General features: G+C 43.3%; 1 protein-coding gene and 1 long non-coding RNA gene across 4 annotated transcripts in view; one reads left to right on the forward strand and one right to left on the reverse strand.

Moving 5' to 3' along the window:
• GALM (galactose mutarotase) overlaps positions 1 to 25,963 on the reverse strand; it is a 95,199-nt gene that overhangs the window by 8,096 nt on the left and 61,140 nt on the right. For both annotated transcript variants that reach the window (XM_010997256.3, XM_064494572.1), the window contains exon 7: positions 21,581 to 21,662. In XM_010997256.3, the coding sequence (XP_010995558.2) occupies positions 21,581 to 21,662 (82 nt within the window). The remainder of the gene's footprint in view (positions 1 to 21,580; positions 21,663 to 25,963) is intronic.
• LOC135323075 (uncharacterized) lies at positions 9,152 to 23,987 on the forward strand. Of its 2 annotated transcripts, XR_010384221.1 has the most exons (4): positions 9,152 to 10,768; positions 16,895 to 16,940; positions 22,374 to 23,029; positions 23,489 to 23,987. It is a non-coding gene; the product is annotated as an uncharacterized LOC135323075 (long non-coding RNA). The 2 variants fall into 2 exon arrangements; XR_010384220.1 differs by lacking the exon at positions 9,152 to 10,768 and having other exon boundaries at positions 15,526 to 16,940; positions 23,489 to 23,986.

The following is a 25,963-nucleotide window of genomic DNA, read 5'->3' on the forward strand; positions in this document are numbered from 1 at the left end:
TTATAAACATCCACCTTGTCCGAGTTCAGAGTCAGTCCTCTAAACCCTGAGCGGTTCTGCACGATAGCTGAACTTTTGGGATCTCTGAAGCCAAATCCTGGATGCTTCTGGGCCCACTTGGGTGCTACTGTCCGGTAAAGTCTGGGTGATCAACCACCTCCCACACTGACTTTAAAAAGACAACAGTGTTTTCTCATGAAACAGTGAGATTGGGAAAAAGAAGCAGCTGCTGTCTTGGGCCCAAGAAGATTTTAATCTCACCAACCCACATTCTGAGTGGTGACTTATGTTATGCTTTCTCCCTCAACTTAATATGGTGTTCACAACATTTAGTTCTTCCTTAAAGCTATTTGACTCTAAGTCTAACCCTTATGACAGTTCTAATGGGATTGCCCAGGTCAGTCAAGACTACTTACTTCTCTTGACTTTAATGAAAAAAAAAAGTCATGGAACTTTCATGAAGGAAGGATGTAGGGCATATTTCATGTCTGTTTACCTGATACTGAGCAATCTCAGTCAAATCAACAATGTTTACTTTAGCTTTTCTCTCTGAAAAATGAAGCTGCATTTATTTGCTGCCCTACACATTACATGGAAATATCTGATAAATGATATACTTGAACAATTTCAGGAGGATGTCTTAAACAAAAGGGGTAAATTTCAGGAAAAGATACAACACAAAGCAGAGTATATAGGGAGGGTAAGACTACAAGAATGGCAGGGAAACTCTGGCTTAAAAATGAGAAACTTGGGATAATCCTAAAATGAGACTTTTGCCAAATGAGAAGAAAAAGAGAATGTTCCAATCTATCTTTTCCAGCCTCATGCCCTAACACACTTCCTCGTGTGCCTGATGTTCCAGGATATGGGAAATGTGGAATTTGTCTGCCAGATTCACCATGTCTTTGGGCCCTTTCTCCTAACTGGAATGACCGTTCTGTGCCCCTCCCCCCACCACACTCTGGCAAAGTCCGCTGGCTCATTTAAGAATGCTTATTCTCTAATGCCCTTTCCTCTGTGAAGGACTGTAATTGCCACAGCTACAACTAATCCCCTGTTCTACTTTGTTTATCACATTTAGAACATACTTCCCCCAAAACATTCATCACATTAAGGCATGATTATAGGATTGCATTAAGCTAACTATCTATAAGGAATTTGAGCCCTTGAAGGGTAAGGATTGTGTCCTGTTGACTTTTGTACCCTCTAAGCATTAAGCATTAAGAGCCTTTACTTGATTAAAAAACTGATGAATGAATGAAGTAGAGGCAGAAAAAAACAGGGGCAACTATGAATGTTGTAGCATCCTGTGGAATTACCTCATCCAGTTCCCTTGCTCTGCAGATGGTGAGGTTGGGACCCAGACAGCTAAAGGGACTTGCCCGAAGTGACACATCTCCACAATGTCAAAGTCTCCAGGCCCCTACTCAGACACTTTCCACCTTGCCCTGGAGTGACTTGGTTGCAGCCCCTCCCAACCTCAACCCTCAAGTATTCTTGATTTTTCTAAGAATTTGGAAAACAAACGTGCAGTTCTTTTAATTTTGGTTTATCTGCATATGTGAGTTTGTGCTTTGGTGCTCAGAATAGAAGGAGATGTCAAAATAGCTCTCTCAGCAGCTCTGAGTGAACAGAAAGTGAAGCGGAAATGGAAAGGGTGCCTTCAGAGAGGATGTCACGTCACCAGATTTCAGTTTTGAAGTCACCAGAAAGCTGTGGTGTTGGCAGAGAGAAGCTGTTTTCTGAAGAGGATTTCTTATTCTCCTGTGTAAAGCTGGCTGGGTATGCGCTGAGGTCTGAGCAGCAAAGCCTGGCAGATGGTAGGTTCAGACCCAAAGATGCGGGGTTACAGCGCTGGGACAGGCAGGTGGCTTAAGGCTGTATTTCTCTTTCCCCATTTCAGGGGAAGTCTGACTGCAGGAACCACTAAGGACCCACTTGAGGTTACTGTCATGAATTTTGGGTGAGACCAATAGCTGTGTGGTGGCAGCTGTAGAGGGTGTGTGTGGAGGGGTAGGATTAATCAGGGTTGTTAGGAGAATACAAAGGAAAAGGAGAGGGGCAAGGGAGCTGAGAGCATATGGAAAGAGGTGATTCTAATGATGGACTTCTGATCTAAGTGAGGGAGGAGGTGAACAGTAAAAGGGTGGTAGGATCAAGTGAATACAGGTTCTTGTGGCATGGAAGAATTACTGAGGCTGAAACAGACTCCTTAAATAGTGATCACAGAAGGCTGCAGTAAGAGGTAATGATGAAGTCAAGGGTATGATCCAAAGACCATAGGAGTGAGTAGCTGAGAAGGTTGGAGGACAACAAGATCATTGGAAGAGGGGATGTAAGAAGCTGCGAGGTCAGGGGTAGTATCAATATAGAAAATGAAATAAGAATTATGACAAGAGCGGTGTTGGAGTGACAGTGAGCCAGGAATGAGGTCAAATCTATAGATGACCTCAACAAAGAGATCTCCTGTGAGTGTCACTCTGGGAACTACAGCTGCCTGGTCCTTGCAGGAAGATGATGTAGACCTGAGTATTAGAAACAGGACTCAATGAAACATTCCAGATCTCTGGCACAAGGCCTTAAATCTTCCTCTATTTGCATTCCTGACAGAGTTATAATTACCTGCCCTCTGGAAGTGAAGGAAAAACTCACTGCCTTCATGAGGTCCATTCGTCTTGATTCATGTCTCTCATCTCACATGATGGATTCTTACACGGACTTGTCCTTTCCCCCATGACTGCTCACGGCCGACTGCATTTTTCAAAGAAAATGTCCATACTAGGATGTATCCCAACCCACAGGCTCTACTTACAACGCGACGTTGATATTCCTTCACTAAGAGGTAGAGTCTTTGTTCCCTCCCTTAAGCCTGGATGGGCCTTTGCAACTGCCTCAACCAATAGTAAGTGGCATTTGTGATGCTATGTGATCTCTAAGGGCCAGGTTATAAGCACAGAGTGGCTTTGGCTTGGCTTGTTCTCGCTCTTTCTCTCTCTCAGGACACGTGTTCTTGGACCCAGCCGCCATGTAGTAAGAAGCTCAAGCCACATCAAAGGGCCATGTATGGGATGTTCTGGCTGAAAGCCCCCAACCGATAGCCAGTAGCAGCTGCCAGACACGCAAGTGAATGAGCCTTCTGGTGATCCCAGCCCTTGCTCTAATCTTCCAATAGAGGCCCTAGACAATATATGCTGGTATGCAGGTCAAGACAAGTTACGTGCACTCTAAATCCTGACCACAGAAACAATGAGCGATAATAAACGAGGGGCCAGAGTAATTTATTATATAGCAATAGGTAACTAGTATACTGCCTTGGAATGCTTTCACTTCTTGGCACTTGACAGGTCTTGACAGGAGGTGAATGTGCCCTTCCCCCGCCCCCCTACCCCCCGTTTTTTTAACTTAGTCAAAATTGCCTTTAGATGCTTCTACCATAAGACCATGAATCCTTGCAAATACTTTTGGATGGGGAAAAAACAAATAGAAATTTGTTAGCTTACTTACTTTTGAGTATCTTCTATGTACCAGGCATTAAACTGACCTCAGGGAATCTAGACTTTGATGAGACTGACCAAAAAATAAAAACTTACAGGAGAGTGTGACAAATGGCAGTGAGAGGTGGCATTCAAAGAACTCTGATGGAGCAGGGAGAAGTAGCACCTGATGCAACCTGGGGGGTCTGGAAGGGTTTCCCAGAGGTGGTGACAGGAGGCTAATCTTGAAATGTAAGTTAGGACTGGCTCACTGGATAAGGCACTGGACAGGACAAGCACAGGAATGAACTGCTGTCACCCATGAATGACAAGAGTGGTCATATGAGTATCACTTCGGTAGCTACAGCTGCCTCATTCTTGCATGAAGATGATGTAGACCTGATTATTGGAAATAAGATGCTCTAACATTCCAGAGCTCTGTCACAAGGCACTAAATCTCACAGGAATGGACTCTCATCACCCATATTTGGGGCGTGGGCAAAACATATTGCTATTACACATAACCTATGAGCTCCTAGCTCTAATTTTTGGGGCAAAAGACTTATGAAACACAGTGGAAGGTAAATTAGTCCTTGTGAACTCCTGATCAAACACTGACTACAGTGAAATGGTTTTTTGTGTAACATCTGGACATGAACACCCTCCTCATGAGAAAATTCACCTGTGGTGATGTAATTCCCGGCATCTGAAATAGCTCTTCTTCCTGCCTGGTGGCCCTAGTGCATGACTCTCTCAGAAGGTGAACAGACGGCCACTGTCAGAGTCACTGAATCTTCATATTTACTCATTTTTAGCCTCTTCTTTCCTGGCAGGCCCTCTTTCTACCTCATCTTCGCACAACTCAGTAATACAAGTGCTAGAAGAAAACCACAGTCTCTGCAGACAGTCCCCAGCACAGGTTAAGTCCTGTTTATAACAACAAAAATCATTCTGGGAAAAGAGAAGAGAGGAAAAGAAAAGCTGGCATAGACTTTCCAGAAGAATTTGGTGGGGGAGGTGGGGGGAGGGAGGAAGAAGTTTTCTCTTATAATTTTTCTCCCTTAAAGAAGAAATAATTTTTAAAATGTTGAGTATGTTATTTGAAAATTATTTTTTATATCTGTCCTATATGCTGATTTATAAATCTATGTAAGATGTTTTAGGATTTAGACAGACTTACTAACTGACCTTCTATAAGTTTCTATGCCTCTATAAGATTAAATTTCCCTATTTATAAAATGGAGCTAATATTGGTGTCTACCTAATACAGTGACTGCGATGTTTAATTGAGAGAATGCTATGAAGGAGGTCCTGTCTCTAGGCCAGCACCTGGCACATAGTTAGTGTTCTCTTTCACACACACACACACACACACAATGTGCCTAGAACCCCTGAAGTCCAGCCATGCATGCCTGGTTACAAATCTGTGATGAACAAGCTGGTGAGTATATTCTGCCTGTACCACCACTCGTGACAAAAGAAGTTGCCCTCTCGTGACCCGATATTGAAATGCATATTTGGGATGTTGCAGTCACATAACCTGAGGTGTTTAGTCAAGAAATGCAGACGGAGAGCCTCCTGGCAGGTACCTCCTCTAGCAATGCAGCAAAGGCTTTGCATAATACGTCAGGGCCTCCTTCTGGACGGTTTACGATTCCTCCATATACTTGCAACATGGACAACAAACTAACATGTGAAAGGGCACAGAAGCTTGTCTTAATCTGAGCAAATCATCAGCTTTCAGAAACTGCAGGAAAATGAAGTATGAGAGAAAGTGGAGATTGCCCCTAATGGCAGCTCGGAAAATGGGGCTGATAAGGCAAACTGTCCCCTTTTTTCACAGGAGACACCAGGATTCATCGCCACCAATTACTGTTACCAGCGTCCCAGGAGCATCCTGCTCACCCACTGGGCAGTCAAACTCAATAGACATTAGAATGGATTTTAGAGTCCGGCAGGCCTGGATTTAAATCCTGGCATTCTTTGCTGTGAAAATTTGTGGTCATTGAGCTTCTCTAAATCTTGATTTATTCATCTGTAAATTGAGGGTAACAAGAGTGTCTACCTCATAGAATTACGAAAATTCAACGAGATAAGGCATGTAAAGTGCTCTGACCCAGCAAGCAGGAAGTCCTTAGTGATAACAGCTGTTATTATGCACAGTAGTGAGGGCAGTAACAGGTCCAAGTCTTGATTCCACCAATTACTTAGCTGTTTAACTTTGTGCAGGTTACTTGACTTCTCTAAGCATCCATTTTCTTCAAATATTTTAAACTGTAGTTCTGTGAGCTAATGCATGTATGTGCTTAGCTCAGTGCCTGGTTCGTATTAAACATTCAGTAAATGGTGGCAATGTTGGTAATGCTGGTGGTAATAGTAAGAGTTAATACTTACAAAGCTCTTAACTAAATGCCAGGAACTGTTCTAAGCACTTTACACATATTACCTCATTTAATCTTCACAACTAATTAGGTAGGTCCAGTTATTATCTCCACTTTACATGAGGCCTGCAGAGGTAAAGATCCCAGAGCTGGTGAGGATTTAAACCTAAGCAGTCAGTCCATGCCCTTAACTACTGTGTTTTCCTGATGATGATGTGTCAAAGTCAGCCCTTTTAAACAGCTATTCAAGGTCATACCAAGGCCTCACTTCACTGAGGTCAGACGTACTTCACACTTATGCCTGGGGCTCCATTACCTCCTCCTACTATCAGTTTCCATGACACCCTGGGGGACCCACTGGCCAAGAGCAGGTGCATTGCTAAGGCCAGATGTTACTGTATGAGGACCAAGACCCCCTTCCCCAAACCCTCCAGGATCCACTGGGCTTGGTCTGCCAGTGGCTACTAATGACTCTTGTGTGAGAGGGACAGCCCTTCTGTCTGACCACACAGAGATAGTGTTCTGGGTTTGTCTGATAATATCAAAAGGGGAACACATTGGGGCAGATGAATTTTCCCACATGCTGGCTTCGCTGCTTCACAGCAGCCTGGGCAGGCTCCACCGACAAGGGTGTGATTAGGGAGCCCAGGCTCACAGGAGACCCATGGCCTCCTCTCCTCCAAGAGTCACAAGGCTCCCACAGTCATGGTTCACAGGGAGCCAAGAAGAGCAGCAGGGACAGGTCGGTGACATCTTGATGCTGTGAAAAGTACAGTAATTGAACAAAAATAGCCAAATTACATTGATGGCCCAGGGTCAGAGACCAGAACCAGTAAAGGAGAGAGGGGAGAAATCAGTCTAGACTTTCTGGTCAATTGACACAGTGGCAGTGCCAAGAAATGGCTTTATGTGGGGTATTTAGCCCCTCTGATCTCCATCAGTTGTCCCCCTTCTCACAAATCACTCCAAATAAATGTACAGTCTAAGTTTCAAGGCACACCACAATCTCCCTTCTACTGGGAAAGCTGTCCCAAGCTCCTCCTACACAGAAATGTTCGCCCCACCGCAACTGCTCAGTTTCCTATCGTTTGGTCTGAGCATAGAAGGCCTGTGTTTGTACTTAGTGGAGTAGGAGGCAGGGAGCCTTGAAATGCAGGCCGGGCCTTCTCAATCTCACTAACCGCAGGATGTGGTCGTTATCCTCTCTGGGATGTGTGCTCTGCAGACCCTGAGTTTTATTTGGTATCTGCATCTGGTCCTGCCCACAAGATCAATTTCACATGCTACGCATTTAGGAGCTGTTCTGTCCTGGGAAGAATTCTGGAATGGAGATGTGAAACGAAGGAGAAAGCATGCTTGCCAGGAACCAAACACAGATGCATTCAAATACAAATCATTCCTGGCCACCCCCTAGGCTTCTTGGACTGGGTCACAAGGCTGATGGCTCATGGAGCTCAGGGAGATGAAGCATCTGGGCTTCAGTGAGCAGAATCTGTAGGCGGTTGCCAAAGGCCTCTGATCTGTGGCTGATCTAGACAGAGAAGGTATTCTCAAACCAAGCAGGCAGATACACTTTGGATGACAGAAACAGGAAGACAAAAGACAGTGCAAAGTGGGGGTAAAGCACTGATGACAAGATGAAATGTATGAATAATGGTAACAGATAAGGTCTTGCACTTGTGTCTGAAAAAAACTCCCCCAGAGGACACTGCCTAGGTTTAGACTGTAACTCTAACCTGAGGCACAAAAAATCCTTTTGAGATTCTATTTCCTCACTTGTAAAACTGGGACACTACAGTCTCTCCCGCATGAAGTTGTCATGAGGATTAAGACAGTTAACACAAGGAATGTGCTTAGTACAGTGATGGTGACAGTGGTCGTGATGGAGATCGCTAACACTCAGATGGTTCTTCATACAGTGCTCCAACACCTAGGCAGTCTGGTTCCAGAGCCTATGTTCTTAACCACCATGTCATGTTAACTCTCATAAACGTGAAGTCTAATTACAATTATTACCAACTAAAGAGGAGACGTAGCTGAGCCACAGCATGTGTGAAAATGACTTTAAGGATGTGGTTGGCAGTAAGTTCCATTAAGAGTCACATAAAGACTGCAGTGAGGTGGTGACAGTTCGGTTACTGTTTGCAGCTCAGGAATCAGAGGATGAGCTGGGGATGTTCTGCCTCAAGAAGAAATGACTGGGAGGTGGGGGGGGTGTGACATGACAGCTGTCTTCTAAGGCCAGAAGCCTGCTCTGTAGGAACCCAAGGCCCAGTACTAAGCCAAGGGTGTCAGTTCTAGCTAGACAGATTTCAGCTCAGTATCAGGAAGGCCTTTCTGATGTGCTGACCCAGGATGGGCAGTGAGCACCCTGTACCAAGGCGGGCGAAGCCCATGGTTCTGATGTTCAAATACTCAATAGGAAGATGGTGGTTGGAGAAGGTTCTTTCCAACTGTAACATTCCAGGGCTGGATGTCCAATGGCCCACAGAATAAACACAATGAAGCAGGTTGTTCCCTTCAGGGACACACTTGTGGTATCTGGTTGGTTCTTTCCTCTCTTTTTAAAATCAATTTTTCAGCTTATCTTACCTGGGGAGGTCACTGACTGAGAGCAGCTCTTTACAGAATGACCTATAAGGAATGGCTTTTGATAAGAGAGACCCAGAGTCAGGAGTGTGAAATGTTGGAGCGGGGAGCAGACAGGACCATGGGCACAGGCACCACCTGGGGCTTGTTAGAACCGTGGACCCAAGGGCTCCACCTCACACCAACTGAGTCAGAATCTGCGTAGTAACAAGTCTCCCAAGTGATCTGTGTGCACATTAAAGGTGAAAGGTACTGATGTGGAGACCATCTAAGGGAGACCTAGGCTCACATGGGCTGTGCATTCATCTCAGTAAAGGAAAAGGGTGGGAGGATGCTGGGGCAATAGGAAGAGCGCCATGGTGCTGGAATCTGATCTCCATGGCGACAGCCCAGCTGTGCTTCCACCCCAGATGCTCCAATTATGTCTGTTTCTTTAGTCAGGTTCAGAACAGTCAGTCAAATCTGCACAAGGAAGCCAGCAGTAATGGGGCTCGTGGGCACAGGTAGTCATCTGACACCTAATTAAGCCATCTTGGTTAATCACCTCTACAATGCCTGTTATTATTTTAGGAAACAGCATAAAGAGAATGATAATTAGAAGTTAACACCCAGGGTGGGAATTTTGACTTCATTCCAGTGATTGCCAAGTTAAGCACTTTAGGATTTCTTTTTTAAGGTAACATTTCTATAAATTTTCATAGATCACACAACCTGAAAGCTTGTCTCTGCTGCAGTTTTTTCCCTTTCCTTTGCCGATACTTTGAGTTTGCAGATTTATTCTACTGTTGTTGTTGTTGTTTCTTTCCACTGAGCACTTTTTGATTTTATTTTGACTTGCAGTGGGGGAGGGCACTGCTTCTGGATATTACATGCCATCTGAAGCATAAATTGCTAAACACCGTTACGTGATGTTTTCAGGTGAGAAGGCAATTTTATACTTCACAGTTGGGCCTGTTGAGGCATTTTCATACAGAGAATTTTTCCATCCTAGACTCCTATCAAGATGTCTGGGAATTTGCCGCCAGTGGAAGGTTTCCCCACTGTCTGCAGCCTCCTGGCCTTCTTGCAGGGCATTCCCACTCGACCTGCTCTCCTCCTGAGTACCGCCATGTTCCCCTGGGCTTCCAGGGCCTCCCGCCATGGTGTCCATCAGGTCCCTCACATTCTTTGTTACCTGCCTGGGCCCACTGTCTATGACCTGAGCCACTTGGTAAGTAATACCCTTACTGACCTGCCTTAGACCCTAACCTCTCCTCTTGCCCCTCCTTCCAGATGATCCAGGGATCATCCTACAATCCACCTTCTCTGCTCCTGACTCCGTACTGCTGAGAGAAACTGGAGAAAACCCCCAGAAGCATCCACTGAGGCCACCACAGATTCACAGTCTCAGTCCTCCCCTGGATTCTCAGCACCTTTTGACAAGCGTTTTACCTGTCTTCAGTCAGCTCCACTCCCACTAAAAAAACTCTTCCTTGGCTCTGTGTCTCCACTCACGGAGGTGTCCTCTTCTTCCTTTCAGAGCTTTTTGAAAGCAGATTCAACACCAGTGGCTTCCTTAGCTCACTTAAGTAGCTTTTACACGTTCAGGTTCCCTACCCCATGCTAGAGCAATGAATGGGAATCTCTAGGGTGGGCCCAGGGTTCCATATTCAAAAGCTGCCTTACCTGAGGACCACTACACTCCCTGACTCTCTCACCTCACTTCCAGTTACTCCTCCAACTGTCACAGTCTGGCTTCTATCCTAACCCTCTGTGAAATGGGTCAGCAGTGAGAGCCATTACAGCGCAGGCGCCCTTCCCAGGTCTCCCCAGCTGGACCTCTCTGCAATACTGATGCTGTTGGTCACTCTAAGATTTCTGGACATCTTTTCTCCTCCTTCTTCCTCTAACCATCTTCCTCCACACCTTTAGTGTGAGCCCTTCTTGCACCTTAAATATGAATGATAGTTACCTCTGGTTCCCCTACGTTTAGCCCTCAGATCACTGCTCTTCTCAGTCTACAGTTCCTCCCTGGGAAATCCACATAGCTTAAACTACAAAGCACATGCTGATTGATACTCCTGCTCTCACTTCTCTCCTAACATCGTACCCATCCATCCAACTGCTTGCTGGACATCCCCACCTGGATGCCCCAACTGACCCTCAAATATCCCTGAGACCAGATCCATAGTTTTCCCAGATGACCCGTCCTTCACCTCACCCCTATGCTAGCTCCACCTCCTTCATTCGCTCTACTTAATATCTCCATTTCTCCTGCCCAGGAGCTGCCCTGGAAACCTAAGAGTCATCCTAAAGCCTTCCTGCTTCCTCATCTACTACATTCAGGTCAGGCCTCCTGATTTTTACCTCTTAAATATTATAAGACCACATTTCTTCCATCTGACCTCTCGCTTAGGTCCTCTATTCTTGCTTGGACTACTAAAATAGATTCATCATCAGTCTGTCTCCAGTCAAGCCCCACCCCCAACAGTTGCTTGGTGGTATTTGTAAAATGCCAGTCTTGCTAGGTCAATCTCCTGGCTTAAAATGCTTCAAAGCCTTCCACGATTTGAAGGTAAAATCCCGGCTGCTTAGCCCATGATGACTACACTCAGCTACAAGGCTGGGACCAGGGTAAAGCGAGGACCTAGGGTGCAAAATTTGAGGAGACACTCACCCTGAGGATCTGATCCTGCATTTGCACAACCCTGAACATGAGTCCTGCCTTAAATTTTGCACCCTAGGTGCTGCACCTCTTTTGCCCACCCTAGCCTCCACTGTGCCCAACTGTCTGTAGCTTTTGGCTTAACAGCCCAGCCCTACATTCTGTGTTTTGGTGCTCTTACTCTCCTTTTTGCTAGATCCTTACAGACACTAAGAAGCTTCTTGAAGCTCACGGTGATCTCAAGAAAGCCTCTTCCTGCCCTTGCCTCTATGCTCCCTTAGTCCCATGGGCATTAGCTCCACCACTGCCCTGACTACATTAGATTCTCTACTCCCTGTCGAATCATTTTTCTATGGCCAGTGCCCCAGGCAGCATGTAGCAATCAGTAGACATTCCACAAATGTTAGCTGAATTGAATGCAGGTCTGCTCTGGGAACTTTGCTTGAGGCTTAGGCCCACAGTGCAAAGCCCACAGTTACTTCTCAGCCTCTTCAGAATAGGGTGCCCTCTAAGGATTGCTGTGCACGAGATATGAACTAAAGCCAGCCCCCATCCAGACCTGGGGCGAGGGAGGGATGGTGTTGAACCATCAGCTCTCCAAGGGCAGCAGTCAGAGTTCTAGCAAGTAACTTTCCTTCTGACAAATTTACTTGATGTTAGTCTGACACTTTCATAGGAATTACATGATGCCTAGCCAAATGCTAATTTCTGAGCTTTCTTCCTGCCAAATTTCCACCATGCTAGCTCATGTTTGCCAATCTCATAGCAGTGATGTTTTCTAGCAGGGAACATGAGTAGCTTTGGGAGTTATTCTGGAGCCTCATCAAAAGCTATTCTTGGGACCAATTTTATAGAGATAAATTCAGTAATGCATCCCCCTGGAGGGTATGATTGCTATCAAGAGAGTTTTTTGGAGTTTCGGTATTGAACTTCCTTGAACACTGTCTAGGAGGGACCTACCATAGAACAAATAGCTCTAGAGTAAACAACAGTCTATAAGATCCAATATCACCAGTTTTACTTTTTTAGTATTATTCAAGCACTTACTTAACTGTAGCCTGGTTTCTCTGAGAGCGGGACCTGTGCTATGAACATGGCTGTGTGTTCTCCAGGCAGCCTGGGCATATCTATTTTGCTCAGCATTGCTTCCCAGGGCTGCAGTGTACCTGGCACATAGTAGGTACTTGATATCAGCTAGTGATGGAAAATGGGAAAAGAAACTTGAGGGACAGACTCGGACCTGGAAGGGCTTGTCTCCAGAACTGCACAGCTGAGGGTAACAGCCAGAACACCATGCTCTGAGCTTCTACTTACAGTGTGGCCCCAGCATGCCTGCTTGCTCCCATACTCCATGGACTGATGGCCATGGAATCCTGACTATACAAGGGCTAGTGAGTATTGGAAGACATTTCCATTCATCTGATTAAGCAAAAACAAAAGCTGGCCGTCCAACCTAGAGTCTTGGCTGCTGTAGCTCCTCCAAGTAAGACCTTGGGGAAGTTACTCTTCTTGGTGTGTCATCTTTCTCTTCTAGCTAGCCTTCTAGCTCCCTTCGGGGAATTTAATGGTGATGAATTAGCCAAAAAAAAAAGAAAAGAAAAAATTTTAAACCACCCTAAATATTACAAAGAGGAAAATATACCATTGCTAGTCTCAAAAATGATGACTATCTTTATGAATAATACATAACAGGGTAACTATAAACTATCGTTACCTTGAGAGAGAAAAAAAAAGACCAGAAGACCCCTCTGTGGACCAAGGTGATGTGACCAACTCGCACAGTGTGAAATGCTCATGAATCCCTTGGAGTTCTTTTATCATCTTTCCAGACATACAAGTATGGACCCTGGTTAAGAATATCTGGGGTAGAGGTTCTGTGTGGTCTTTGAATCACAGTTAGAAACTGACAGGACCTCGGAGTTCAGTTAATACAACTGTCATCTAACAAGATTTTACAGTAGGTTAGAAGGCCCAGAGGGTTTTCATGGCTGACCTGAGCGCATGACTGATGAGCAGGAGAAGTGAGACCTGTATCCAGTTTTGCTGAATTCCAGTTATCACACAGTATTGCTTTAATACACCACGTTTAGAACAAATGTAAGGAGAGAAGAATGGAGAGAGACTGATAAGAGGTAGGGGAAAAGAAGGAGTAGCTGTTCATAGCACGTGCAGATTGGCTACTACTGGGTTTCATTTTTCTGTTTAGCATAGATTGGTTTTCTAGCTTCAAGCCAAAGAGAGCAATCCTGAAGTTCCCCTTTAGCTCCCTACTTTGGATCTGTAATGGAGAGGAAGATAAGGAACACAGATGCTCTAAACAGCTTGTTATTATGAAAATCCCAGAGCAACGAAGAATCCATTGTTTCCAGAAAGTGGGGGAAAGATTTCTAAGGAGAAAGTATGAGCCTTGAAGACAGTAGGGGTTTATGCAGCAAGGAAGGGGTACTGGGTCGTCCCTGTGGGTGGGAGGAGGGCACTGTAATAGGGTGGGGTAATGAGTAAGGCATGCTGGGGGGGGGTCTGGGAGGCAGCTGGTGTCTAGCCAGGGAGCCATCTAAAAGTTTTTTTTTTTTAATTTAAACTGGAGAGTATCAAAATAAGATTTGCATTTTAGAAAGATGCCTTTAGTAACCAGATGGGAGGATAGATCTAAAGAGATTTTCTTTCCCCAGCTAGAGAGCTGTTGTCCAGATTCATTTGTTCATTTACTGATCCCAGTTTATGAATCTCATAATATAAGCCAGGCAGTGATCTAAACAAGAAAAGACAGCCTACTCTAGGACAGTGACAATGGAGATGGAGCCATATACACAATAATATCTACCGAGGAGACAGATTGGAGAAATACTTAGGAGCTAAAAGTCAGCAAGACTTGATGACTAACAATACAGGAGTGGGGAGTGGGGAGATTAAAAAGGAAAAAGGAAGCACATTGATGGATGGTTGAAACTAATATTATGTCTAGAGGATTTTCAGGGAATACTCTGTATGATACCATAATGATGGATACATGTCATACATTTGTCCAAACCCACAGAATATACCATACCAAGAGTGAACCCTAATGTACATTATGAACTTTGAGTGATAATGGCAATGTCAATGCAGATTCATCAATTGTAACAAACGCACCACCGTGGTGGGGGATGTTGATAAGGGGTAGGCTGTGCATGTGTGGGACTGGGGGGTATATGGTAAATCTCTGTACCTTCTGCTCCATTTTGTGGTGAACCTAAAACTCCTCTAAAATAAATTAAGTTTTAGTGAAAAAAAAAAAATCAGCAGGACCTGATGATATTCGGTGGGGTGAGGAGGTGGGACGAAAAGGAAAGAGGAAGCATACTGATGGAGGGCTGAAACTAATATTATGTCCACTATTTTAGAATTATATAAAGTCTAAAGGAGTTTTCTGTAAGAAGCTCCACAAAGATTAAAACATGTAGATCAAAACAGTCTTCATTTGCACTGTCTTTGAACCAGGAGACTACTTTGGAATTTGTTATTTCTCTAGGTCACAGACTTAGACCTGCCCTAGGGAAGTAATTATAAAATCAACTGAATTGTAGGTTGAACTCAGAGGTTGAAATAAAATACAAATGTCTTGCTGAGCTTCTCTCCACAGCCTCGTGGTAAGCCTTCCCTACCAGAATTCTAATTTTGTCAAAATGGGGTTGCTTTCATGTAATTTTAGAAGGAACTTTCAAAAACAGAGAGCAGCAAGAACAGCAAGTGAACACAGATGGGCTGGGGGACAGAGTGGATTGGGTAAATTTTTATGAAAATAAAAGGTATCTCTTCTTAAGGAAGAGAGTAAGATGGGATTTCACTAATGTTACTTTAAGACCTAATCAAAGCATTCATGTTTACTTTCTTAATTCCTTATCTACTACTACAACTAAAGAACAGCAAAATTAAAAGGAAAAAAAAAAGCTATGTGCTGTGAATGCCTGAAGACATGCTTAATTCTGCACTCTGTTGTATGCATCATGAAGTCTGTCTGGGCAGGTGGCCCAGATCACCTCAAGTCTCACAGTTCTGTAAGGCAAAAGGATGAAATGTAATATTTACCACCTTGGGGATGAATTAATCCTTAGAGAAACAGAAGGATTGAATTTTCTCACCTGCTCACATTCAGCTGGCTTAACACCTGAGCAGGGCACCAGGGATCAGTTTCCCCTTGTTTCCACAGGGCAGGACGCTAAACTCAGGTCTCGAAGCTAAATGTCCGACATGTAAGCACAGAGGGCTGGCACTGGAGTGTTCTCTCTCTGTGGACACCCACTATATACCTGTGCTTCCTGGTAAACGGCTTCTTCCAGGAGTTCTACCTCTGGGAAGCTACAGGACAGCCCTGACAACAGCATAAAAACATACTCAAGATGACCTGAAGACGCCCCATCCTAAGTAGTAGCAAGTGCTATATGGGCTGCAGAAAACAAACAAACAAATTTTTAAAGTAGAGAAAAACAACTGCTCAGAAGAAGCAAAGCTACACTAACTGCTGACATGCACACCCAGCCTTGACACTTAGCTGCTATTTTGCTCCTGGTCTACAGGTGAAATGAGCTCTCAGCCTTGCAGTGATCTTCTATTGGTGCAGGAGAGAGGCACCCGGGAGCACGGACCAGGTTCTCAAAACACCACTGCCGACTCCAAAGTGCCTGGAATTTCATCCAGGGCAATAGCTTCAGAAGCTAAGTGATGGATTCTGTTCTTTTACTCAGAATATTTGTTTTTCTTTCTTTTTTCTTTTTTTTTCCCCAGAAGAAAAGCAAAGATGCTGGAGTCTTCCAGCCTAACAACACACAAGGGATATTGCTTGCTTGCGTTAGGAAGCTTCGAGGACTGACAAGATGGCAGAAATTTCCAAGGGGGAAAATGAGGGTGACTTTAGATTATTGGTATGGGCCCCTCTGAAGGCTGTTGATACCCTCACCCTTGCTGAGGCACTTCCACTGGGCTTTTGGAAAAGGACAGCCTTTTACCAGAGCAGAGAAAGGGGAAGAATGTAGAAGCCACATAGCAGAGGCTGTTGTGTTCTATGCTTTATTGACAGAAAGGGCTGAAGACATGTTATATGCCCCCCAAAAATTGCCAACAAGAAGAAAGGTGAGGGGGAGGATATAGCTCAAGTGTAGAGTGCATGCTTAGCATGCAGGAGGTCCTGGATTCAGTCTCCAGTACCTCCTCTAAAAGTAAATGAATAAACCTAATTATCTCCCCACCTCAAAAAAGGGGAGGGGGGGAGGAGGAGGAGGAACGAAACAGGTGTGCAAGGCTGCTGGAGGTCCGTGGGCCCTGCCTGGGGTAGAGGTCTAAATGGGGCTATAAATTAGGAGGAGGAGATCTCATCACACTGTGCTTGCTTTGGCTCCCGGAAACTCTACGTCAGGGTATCCCTTTCCTCTCTATGCAATAACGCCTAATCAGTAAGCCTGCGATAAACAAGATGGAGGACAGGACTTCACCTCTCCCCCAGACACACGCCGGGGGAAGGTCCCTTTTTATCAGGTACCTCGGCTACAGTATCACAGGTGCTACTTTCTCACACAATGGGTTTTCCCATCACCTGAAAAATTATTTACCGGGTATCTGTAACCAAGGTAAAAAAAAAAACACCCCCAAAGTTTAGATCTACATCAGCATTTCCCTTAAGAAGAGCTCAGGTTACAGATTTCAGGAAGGGCAAACAAGGAGGTGAAAAACAACTGTAAGTATAACAGCCACAAAATGTGGAGGCGTGGCCTTTCTGTTTTCCTCTTTTTTAATGTAATTTGAACAAACTTGTTTTTCTGTTTTCTTTGCAGAAAAGCAGAAATGTAATTGAGGAGAAGACACAGGAAGGAAAACAGGGTAAGAAATTGTGAGGCCACCTATATAAAAGGTGGCAAAAAAAAAACAAACCCAAAAAACGGGAACTGACAATTGTCGAAAGCTTTACTTATTTTCTGGCTTACTTCCTGCTTCTTGGCTATATGGTGATCTTGGATATCGATATAGTCCAGAGTTTCATTTACTTTTCCTTTTTTCCCTCTCTCCTTTCTTCCTTTCCCCCTCCACTCCAGAACCTTTATGACATCTAACCACACTGTAAGGTCTGCAGAGTACAGGTCTAGTTAAGAGACTGAGTTTCAGTACCAGACTACCTAGGTTTGAATCCCAGCTTTCCACTGCTCCTTAACTGAGTGGTCCTTAGTAAGTTACTTAAACTCCTTGTGCTACAGTTTCCACATTCATTAAATAAGAAAAGGAACAGAACCCTTATAGGGTTGTGGTGTGGATTCTTTATTTATAAAGTCATCTCTGAAATACCAGCTATATTATCGTAAACCATCACCTTATCTCACAGAGAAAAAGTTTCTTCCTTTTTCTTAATTCAGCACAACCACAATCTCTAGATACTGCGTATCAATTCCCAGAACTCTTAACAGAGTGTGGCTAGTCTAACAGATTTCTGGCAGCACATCTCAGGCAAGTGTCCTTGGGGTTCAGTCTAGTACAGTTCTGGCTGAATATTTGGTACACCGTGAGTCTGCCTGTGTGGCTTGGCCTTGAACTCCAAGTCCCATCAGGGACTATAGTCACAGCCGAGCCTGGTGCAGATTTGACATGGCCCCTGCCAATCTCTACAGGCCTGTCCATTTTTCTGCCACCGAAAGCATGCCCCGAATGCTTCAGAAGCCCAGCACTTCCCTGGGGGACAGTCCTGCCCATTCTTGTTCATCTCTGTCCAAAACAGCTTTCTCCTCCTCACTGCCTGGCAAAATTCTACTTGCCCTTCTAGGTTTTATTTAATGCCCATCTCCTCTATCGAGGAGCCCCCAGATAATTTCAGTTTAAGGGTCATTGGTCAATCAGATATAACATGTGTGGGACTGGCTAATGAATGGACATGTAAAAGAGAATTATGACTTTTTCTTTAACTTTGAAGTTGTTGCTACTTATTTACTCTTGTGATAGAGTTCTAATGAATTTGAAGTGTGGTGGAAATAGCAGTAAGATGTTATACTAAGATACTTGTAGAATCACAGAATATAACAGCTACAAGTGACCTTACAGACCAATGACTAGTTCTCAATCATGAGTCCGTGATAAAATTTTCACTGGTCCACAGAAAACTGAGATATATTTGAATAAGCAGCTGTCACACTTCTTTAAAAAGATGAATTCAATTTAAACGGTTGTTTTTATTCTGAGATTAAATTTTCCCCACTTTTGTGCTATTAAAATATTCTTTCTTTTATGAAAAATGGTGACTATGAAGGTAGTTTGGGTTTTTAAAAAAAATGTAGTCTATTTATCTCTGTTCTTCATTATTACCCCAATGGTTAAAAATTTTAATTGAAATATAATGTACATACATTCCCAATTCGTTTTAATAGCCCTGTATTTGTAGTAGCTTTCTAACTTGGCAAAATGAAAAGTTGGGCAACCCCAGATAAGTTTCCCAAACTGTTTTTTAAATAAAATATATGGGGCTGATTTATGAAAATTTATGAATTCTAATTGAGCTCAACTTCCTTCTTATTGGCAGAAAAGAAAATGAGAGTCTATTAGAGATTAAATGTTAAAGGATTATACATACACTGAAGGTTAGTTAACAGCAAAAGGAAGACTAGAACCAGGGCTCTTGTTTCCCTGAGAGTCTAGACTTCTTACAGCCCACTCAGCTTCTCAGGTGTTCAGTGTTAGTACAGAGTATGGAATTTGATCCTAAAGCCACTTACCAGTGCAGAACTGAGATGAACCTGAGTTTTACACAGTCCACTAGACTGTTAAGCTCTACTGTGCTTTGCCACAATTATCTCTTACAATTATGACAAATAATCTTTACCCGACATGAATTATGCATTTTTGTGATTTTCATCTGATCAAAACTCAACAGGGCAGCATAAGAGTTTATAAATATACCCAAATAAATGGGCCCTTATTTCATCACTTCCACTTATAGGCTACTTAGTTGCTTTTCCCCCTTATCAGTTACAAAACAGTAGCCACCACTATTTTTCCCTTGCAGTTCACAACATATAGTCCTAATACAATACTTCTGCACCTAGGACAAGATGGGCCAGCTGACTCTCACCTGTCTATTAAGCCTCATCAATATCATAATCACAGGATAACACGTTACCAAGGCAGATAAAAGCGGTTAAACCCAGCCTGGGAGCCAAGAGAACATTCAACACTGTGAAGTTAAAATGTTTTAATCCATTTATCTTGATTTCTCATTATTATTCTAATTAGTTTCACAGTTGCCTTGTTTATAGGAGTTTCTAATTCCGGCCATTAACTGAAGTTGCTGTTCAGTATGCAGGCTCACATTCTTTTTCCTCTTAAAAATTCTGAACTAGCAGCCATATACACAACCCCATTGTTTTAAAGATGCCAAAATAAAACAAAACAGAAGCCCTTACCTAAAATAAGGCAGATGCCCAATAAACTTAAGTAATATCTTACTTGGAGCTCTGAGCCTTTTTTTTTCCATTGTGAAAATTTGAAATAATTTTAGACTTACAGAAATGTTGCAGAAATAATATATCTCTGTGTACCCTTCACCCACTTTCCTCTAATGTTAACATCTTACATGACCATGGTACAATGATCACAACTAAGAAATTTAATACTATAATGTTATTAACTAAAGTACACACTTCATTAGGGTTTCACCAGCATTCCCACTAATGCCCCTTTTCTGCCTCATGATTCAATCTAGGATCCCATGTTGCATTTAGTTATTGTTATCTCCTTAGTTTCCTCTGTGACCCGCTCTTTAATCTTTCTTTGTCTTTTATGATCTTGATACCACTGAAGAGTACTGCTCACTTACTTTGTAGACTGTCCCTCAATTCGGTTCATGTAATATTTTCTTCTGAATGCATTGAGGTTATACATTTTTGACAGAATACCACACAAATGATGTGCTTTTTCAGTGCATCACATGAGGGGGACATAATGTCAGTATGTCTTATTACTGGTGATGTAAATCAAGTAATTAACCAAGATGGTGCCCTTGGCTTCTAATTGCTCACATTGCTATCATGCTAAGCTCTTTACTGGAGCAGAGACAACTGAAGTAGTAGCGCCCTCACATGGGGTGGGAACAGAAGGCACAGGCCTTCCTGGCCTTTCACAAGTAGCTGCGATAGCCGGAGCCCTAAACAGAGCCCTGAGAGACCAGAACACAGGACATAAGACATCTGACCAAGGAGCTATGAGGTAACACATCTGAGAAGTCAAGTTGCTGTCAGACACAGGCAGGAGACCTTGATCAGCCAGGCAGCACAAGGGCGGCCCTTCCTCCAGGAGAAGGGGAGCTGACGCAGGAAGTATTTGTGTCTTTCTAGGTTTCTGCTTCTCCTTTCCATCATCCTCTACTTTGGTTTACTTTAGTTTTCTTTGACTATGCCTCTGTATTCAGCTGATCTCTGATCTTAACAAAACCTCAATAAGAATATGCACCTTTGGGAGTAATTACTTCAAGTTAATTTCTGTCAACTGCCACAAATAACAGCAGCCCTGCCAATCACCTTGTATTCAGCCATCTGTCCCCTGAAGACAGATGGGGGTGCACCTGCAATCCAGTACAAAACTACACCACTGAACCCTGGAGATAACACATGAACCAAGGTTCTTTCTTGTTTTTAAAAATTGAGATATAATTCACATACCCTTTTAAAGTGTACAGTTCAGCAGTGTTTAGTATATTTACAAGTGGTATGCAACCATCACCATTATCTAATTCCAGAATCTTTTCATCACCCCAAAAGAAATCTCGTACCCATTGTGATTCCCCACTCTCCTCTATCCCCAGCCCCGGGCAACCCACTAACTTACTCTCTATCTCTATAGATCTGCCTATTTGAACCAAGGTGCTTTTGATCTCAAGTGATAACTAGGATGATCTCGGTCCAGTTAACCCAGGACACACACATATACACACCCATGATGCCTGACTGACAATACCTCACCTCGCTTTTTGATACACTGGACTCCCCCTTCCACCCCGTCCCCCTAACTGTGCCTCAGAGGTGATCTATTTGCATTTGACCTCTTCAGGGTACAACCCATTCCACCCTTTCACTTGTCAAATACCACGTCATGTTCTATCAGGGTTTTGCAATTGTCAGGTAATGCTTAGGTAAATGTATCTCTGCCAAGGTGCTAAGGAGTAACAGATTTAGATTTTAATGGGTAACTTCTGGACTCTCAGGCTCAGCTAGGATGACCATCTGACCCAGTGTTTGGCACTATTTCAGTTTATGCCTGTTGCCCTGGCTTAATTATTAACAGCATCCCCTTTCCCTCTCAAAAGTGTCCTGGTTTGGGTGTTTAATTACATGGTCACCCAGCCTTAACCAAAATAAACGACTAATCATGGTAATCACAGGCACTGTCAGGCCAACAGGGGAAGTATATTTAGGGAAATGAAGTTTTAATGTCTCTCACATTGCACCATAGCTCTGCATTCCCACATAAAGTTTAAATTCACCAACCTGTAGGAATCAGGGTTTCATCCACAGGCAAAAAAGCATCAGCTTCTATAGTGACTTCATGGTCATATATATTTGGGGAACCCTGAGAGGGAAAAAGAAGAGAAGGAAAAGAAGATTTAATGCTAAGCCTTACTTTATATATTTGTTTTATAACTTCTTTTGCAGAAACATTTTCAAACATTGACAAAACCTTTAGAAATTCCATTTGACCTATGAAAATGATTAGTATGTTAATTTACTTTAGGTAGATAGGGTCTCAAAATAGCAGTGATACATTTAAAAAAAGCTTTCAAGTGTGACCCCAGCATTCATTTTCTTTTCTGAACGCAATTATGAAGGTGAAACGTCAGAGAGACAACAGTGGTTTGAAAGCCTTTTGGATTTGGGCTTATTAGCAGAGGGGTTTCTTCTACTCTCTTCACAAGCCAGGCAAACAGAAGAGCAAGGGTCGGGGACCTGTAACACACAGGAGCTGGACCGCTAGAGCACGGCCACCAGGCTTGCTAAGGGTGGGCCATGTCACCCCTTCTCTGGCCTAGTTCCCACCCAGTGGACCCACTCCCTGCCACACGGCAGAAGCCTGGGAGTCAGAACTGGGGTCCCATCTCCTCCATAAAGATGCAGCCTGCCCTGCTGGGGGAGTCAGAGGCTGGTGGTACACGAAGCACTGGTCAGTGGTCAGAAAGGCTTGGTCCCAGACCCCAATGACTGGCCCCAGCAAAGTCACTGAACCTCCTAGAATCTCTTTTTCTTCTGCGTAAAACCGAGCTGATGATGTCCCCATTTTTCCCAGGGTTCTTGCAGGGAACAGCTCAGTAAAGATGTGCTATGCTGCTTGCAAACTGGAAAATACACATGTGCAAATGTTTCTAATAAGAAGGACCATATTTTAATAGGAGTATTTTAAAGATTCCCAGCAGGAGATGTGAAAAGGGAATCAGGTGAGGGCTTTTACTGAGTGAATGCTCAAAAACAAGGTAAATCAGTAGTTCTCAACTGGGGATGATTCTGCCCCACTGGGCAAATTTGACGGCATCTCGAGACATTTTTGCTTGTCATGACTGGGGGTGGGAATGCTGCTGAGGAAACAGTTGTGGGGAGAGGCCAGGGATTCTACTAAACACACTACCATGCCCAGGACAGCCTCCTGACCTCTGCAGCAAGTAACCGCCTGGCCCACAATGTCAATAGTGCCGAGGCTGAGAAACTCTGAACTAGGCTAAACTGAAGGCTCTGTGGGTTCCTGAGAAGGAAGTACACAGAGAGAGGCAGAGCATTCTCGGTTAACTTAAAACAAATTCTACGGTTAGAAAGACTCAGCTTCACAAAATCAAATGGAGTCACCCTGAGGAGAAAGGCCAAGATGTTAGACACCATAAGAATCGACGTCTACACATGACAGAAATCTGGCTGATCTACACTACCAGGCGCCTCTGTTTCTGAAGAGCTGTGAGTCTCTTGTATTGTCCCAGCTGGGCAGGGGTAGGAGGGGGTGGGAGACAAGGCTGGGGCACAGGCCTCTCTGCTCACACTGTCTTAGCCACTTGTTTGGTCCCTGATCTGACCTGGGAAAGCAGGTTCAAAATGGAAGGGGCCTGTACCCCTGCCTAGAGCAGTTCTAGCCTGGGGTTGGGGGGGTCTCTCTCCTGTGTGGCTCTCCCTACTGTCATCCCCTCATGCCTCAGGGCTACTGCCAGCAAGGGGAGCAGATGTGAGGGAAGAGAATTTGGGATTGTTTCTTTGGCTTTATCCATTTAATGCTCAGTTCAAAGTTGAGTAGTATTCCATTGTATGAGTATATTACAATTTGTTTACCCATTCTCCTGTTGATGTGTTGTTTCGAGTTTTTTTTTTTAATATTATGAATAAAGCTTCTTAGGAATGTCTTTTTTCTATTTTTTGTTTTAGCACTAGGGCAGGAAGAAAATGATTCAACATGAAAATCACACACCAAATAAATTGAGTCTGAGATGTTAGGAAGAAGCCTGGGAGCCATCAACAGGTGACTGGATAAAGAAGATGTGGTATATTTATACAATGGAATACCACTCAGCCATAAAAACCAACAACATAATGCCATTTGCAGCAACATGGATGCTCCTAGAGAATGTCATTCTAAGTGAAGTAAGCCAGAAACAGAAAGAAAAATACCATATGAGATCGCTCATATGTGGAATCTAAAAAAACAAAAACAAAAACAAACAAACAAACAAAAACAAAGCATAAATATAGGACAGAAATAGATTCATAGACAGAGAATACAGACTTGTGGTTGCCAGGGGGGTGGAGGGTGGGAAGGGATAGACTGGGATTTCAAAATTATAGAATAGATAAACAAGATTACACTGTATAGCACAGGGAAATATACACAAAATGTTATGATAACTCACAGAGAAAAAAATGTGACAATGAGTGTATATATGTCCATGAATGACTGAAAAATTGTGCTGAACACTGGAATTTGACACAACATTGTAAAATGATTATAAATCAATAAAAAATGTTAAAAAAAAAAAAAAAAAGTCTGGGAGGAGAAGGAAAGGAACACGACTAGGCACCCACTGGTCATCGTTGGGTCACTAAGCAGCAGTAACATTCCTTCAGTAAAGGAAGCATGCTTTTCATTTTATGACTCTCCTGACCTGGAATAATGCAATGATCTACTCTGGCAGAATACTACTGTTAGACTATCTTCCTTGGCAAGGAATGTTGATTCACAAACAGAACTTGAGGCACATCTCTGAATTCTGTTTGCTTTGGTTGACTTTGTTTGGCTGCTACCAGTCTGTAATATTAACCATTTATAGAGCTCACTGTGCCTTGCATGGTGCTTTAAGGACCTTTTTGTGCATTGCCATTACTGCTGCCTTAATTCAACTCCTACCCCCTTCAAGCAGGATATAATAGACACTATTGGAAACTGCCCAAAAGCCATCACAATTCCATTATCAGCACTTTCCCTTTCCCTTGGCAGAACACTGACTTGTTGATTTATCCTGTCCTAGGCCATACATTCAGGGAAAGGACCCCTACCCTGATCCCAGAGGGCAAATTTTGATTTGTCTATGCCAATCATGGTGGTCTAATTCCTTTGTTGGTCACTGAGTTAAGTAGGGCATAAGACATAGTTCTGGCCAAGAAAATGTGACAGAAGGCCTGCTGAGGAGCTTCCAGGAAGAGTTTTATTCATTCTTAAAAATGGAACATTAGAGCTGTGAAAAAAAGGAATTGGTCTTTCTTTTTGTCTCTGGATGTGACTATATGAAGAGGTGATTTCTAGAGCTGTGGCAATCATCTTGTGACCATGAGGGGAAAAGCCTGAAGACAAAAACCATAATACTGAAGAAGCAGAATGGAATGATGAGAGAACTTGGGTCCTTGAGGACATACCTACCCAGTCATACCAGGACTGTAGCTATTGCTTTTTATCTCACGTTGCCCCAAGTCTGCTTTCATAGCTCTTTAGGCAAAGTTTCAGTTAAAAAAAAAAAAAAAGAAAGAAAAAAGTTCACCCAGTTTTGCATTAGATAAGAAAGAACAGTCAAGAAAACCCCCAACCAACCTACAACCTACATACCTTTTCCATTCTTTGAAAAACACAGTGCTCTCCTCCCCCCAGGCCTCCAACACTCAAACTTAGATGTGATGAGTCAAAGTTTGACTCCGAGTAGGACAAAAATACTGCTTATTAAATTAAAAAAAAAAAACAAAAAGAAAATATATAAGATGAGCTGACTGTTTTAAATATCAAATTTTGAGCTATTTCCCTGAGGACAGTTTAAGACACATAATGTTTTTCCAGGTAGGGCAAGAGATGTTCTGAAAATACAGAAGACCCAGGTGGGATTACTGCCCATCAACCCTTACCTAAGTGTTCCAAAAGGCTGATGGCCCCCACCTAGCCTCATCCCTGACCTAGTGGCTGTAGATTTGAGCTGCACTTACTAAGACAGCACACAGAAGAGAGCTGACTCTGACCACCTTCTAGGTGGGGTCTGTGATCCTGGAAACTATTTAACCTCTGAAAAGAAATTTAGAAATACCCGTTACTCTAAGTCCCTGTAGAACTTCACGCCTAAGTTCTCTTTCTAATTCTGAATATATTCCTTGAGACCACCCCTCTGGTTATAAAATAATATGTCTTAAGCATACAAAAATGTGGAAACTAGTGAAAAATCACCACGATCTACTACCCACACAAAACTATTAATATTTTGTTCTGTTTCTGCCAAGTTTCTTTCTGAAGTTATTTTAAAAAGTGGGGTCTTCATGCCAATGATTGCAGAGCCTCTTATGGCTATGCATGTTTGTTTTGCTTTTGTTTTTTGATTTGTCTTTAAGATCTCAAGAAAAAGGGTGGATGTTCCTGAAGAGAAGGAACAA

Source organism: Camelus dromedarius, chromosome 15 (assembly GCF_036321535.1).
Source record: "Camelus dromedarius isolate mCamDro1 chromosome 15, mCamDro1.pat, whole genome shotgun sequence".
NCBI lineage: Eukaryota > Metazoa > Chordata > Mammalia > Artiodactyla > Camelidae > Camelus > Camelus dromedarius.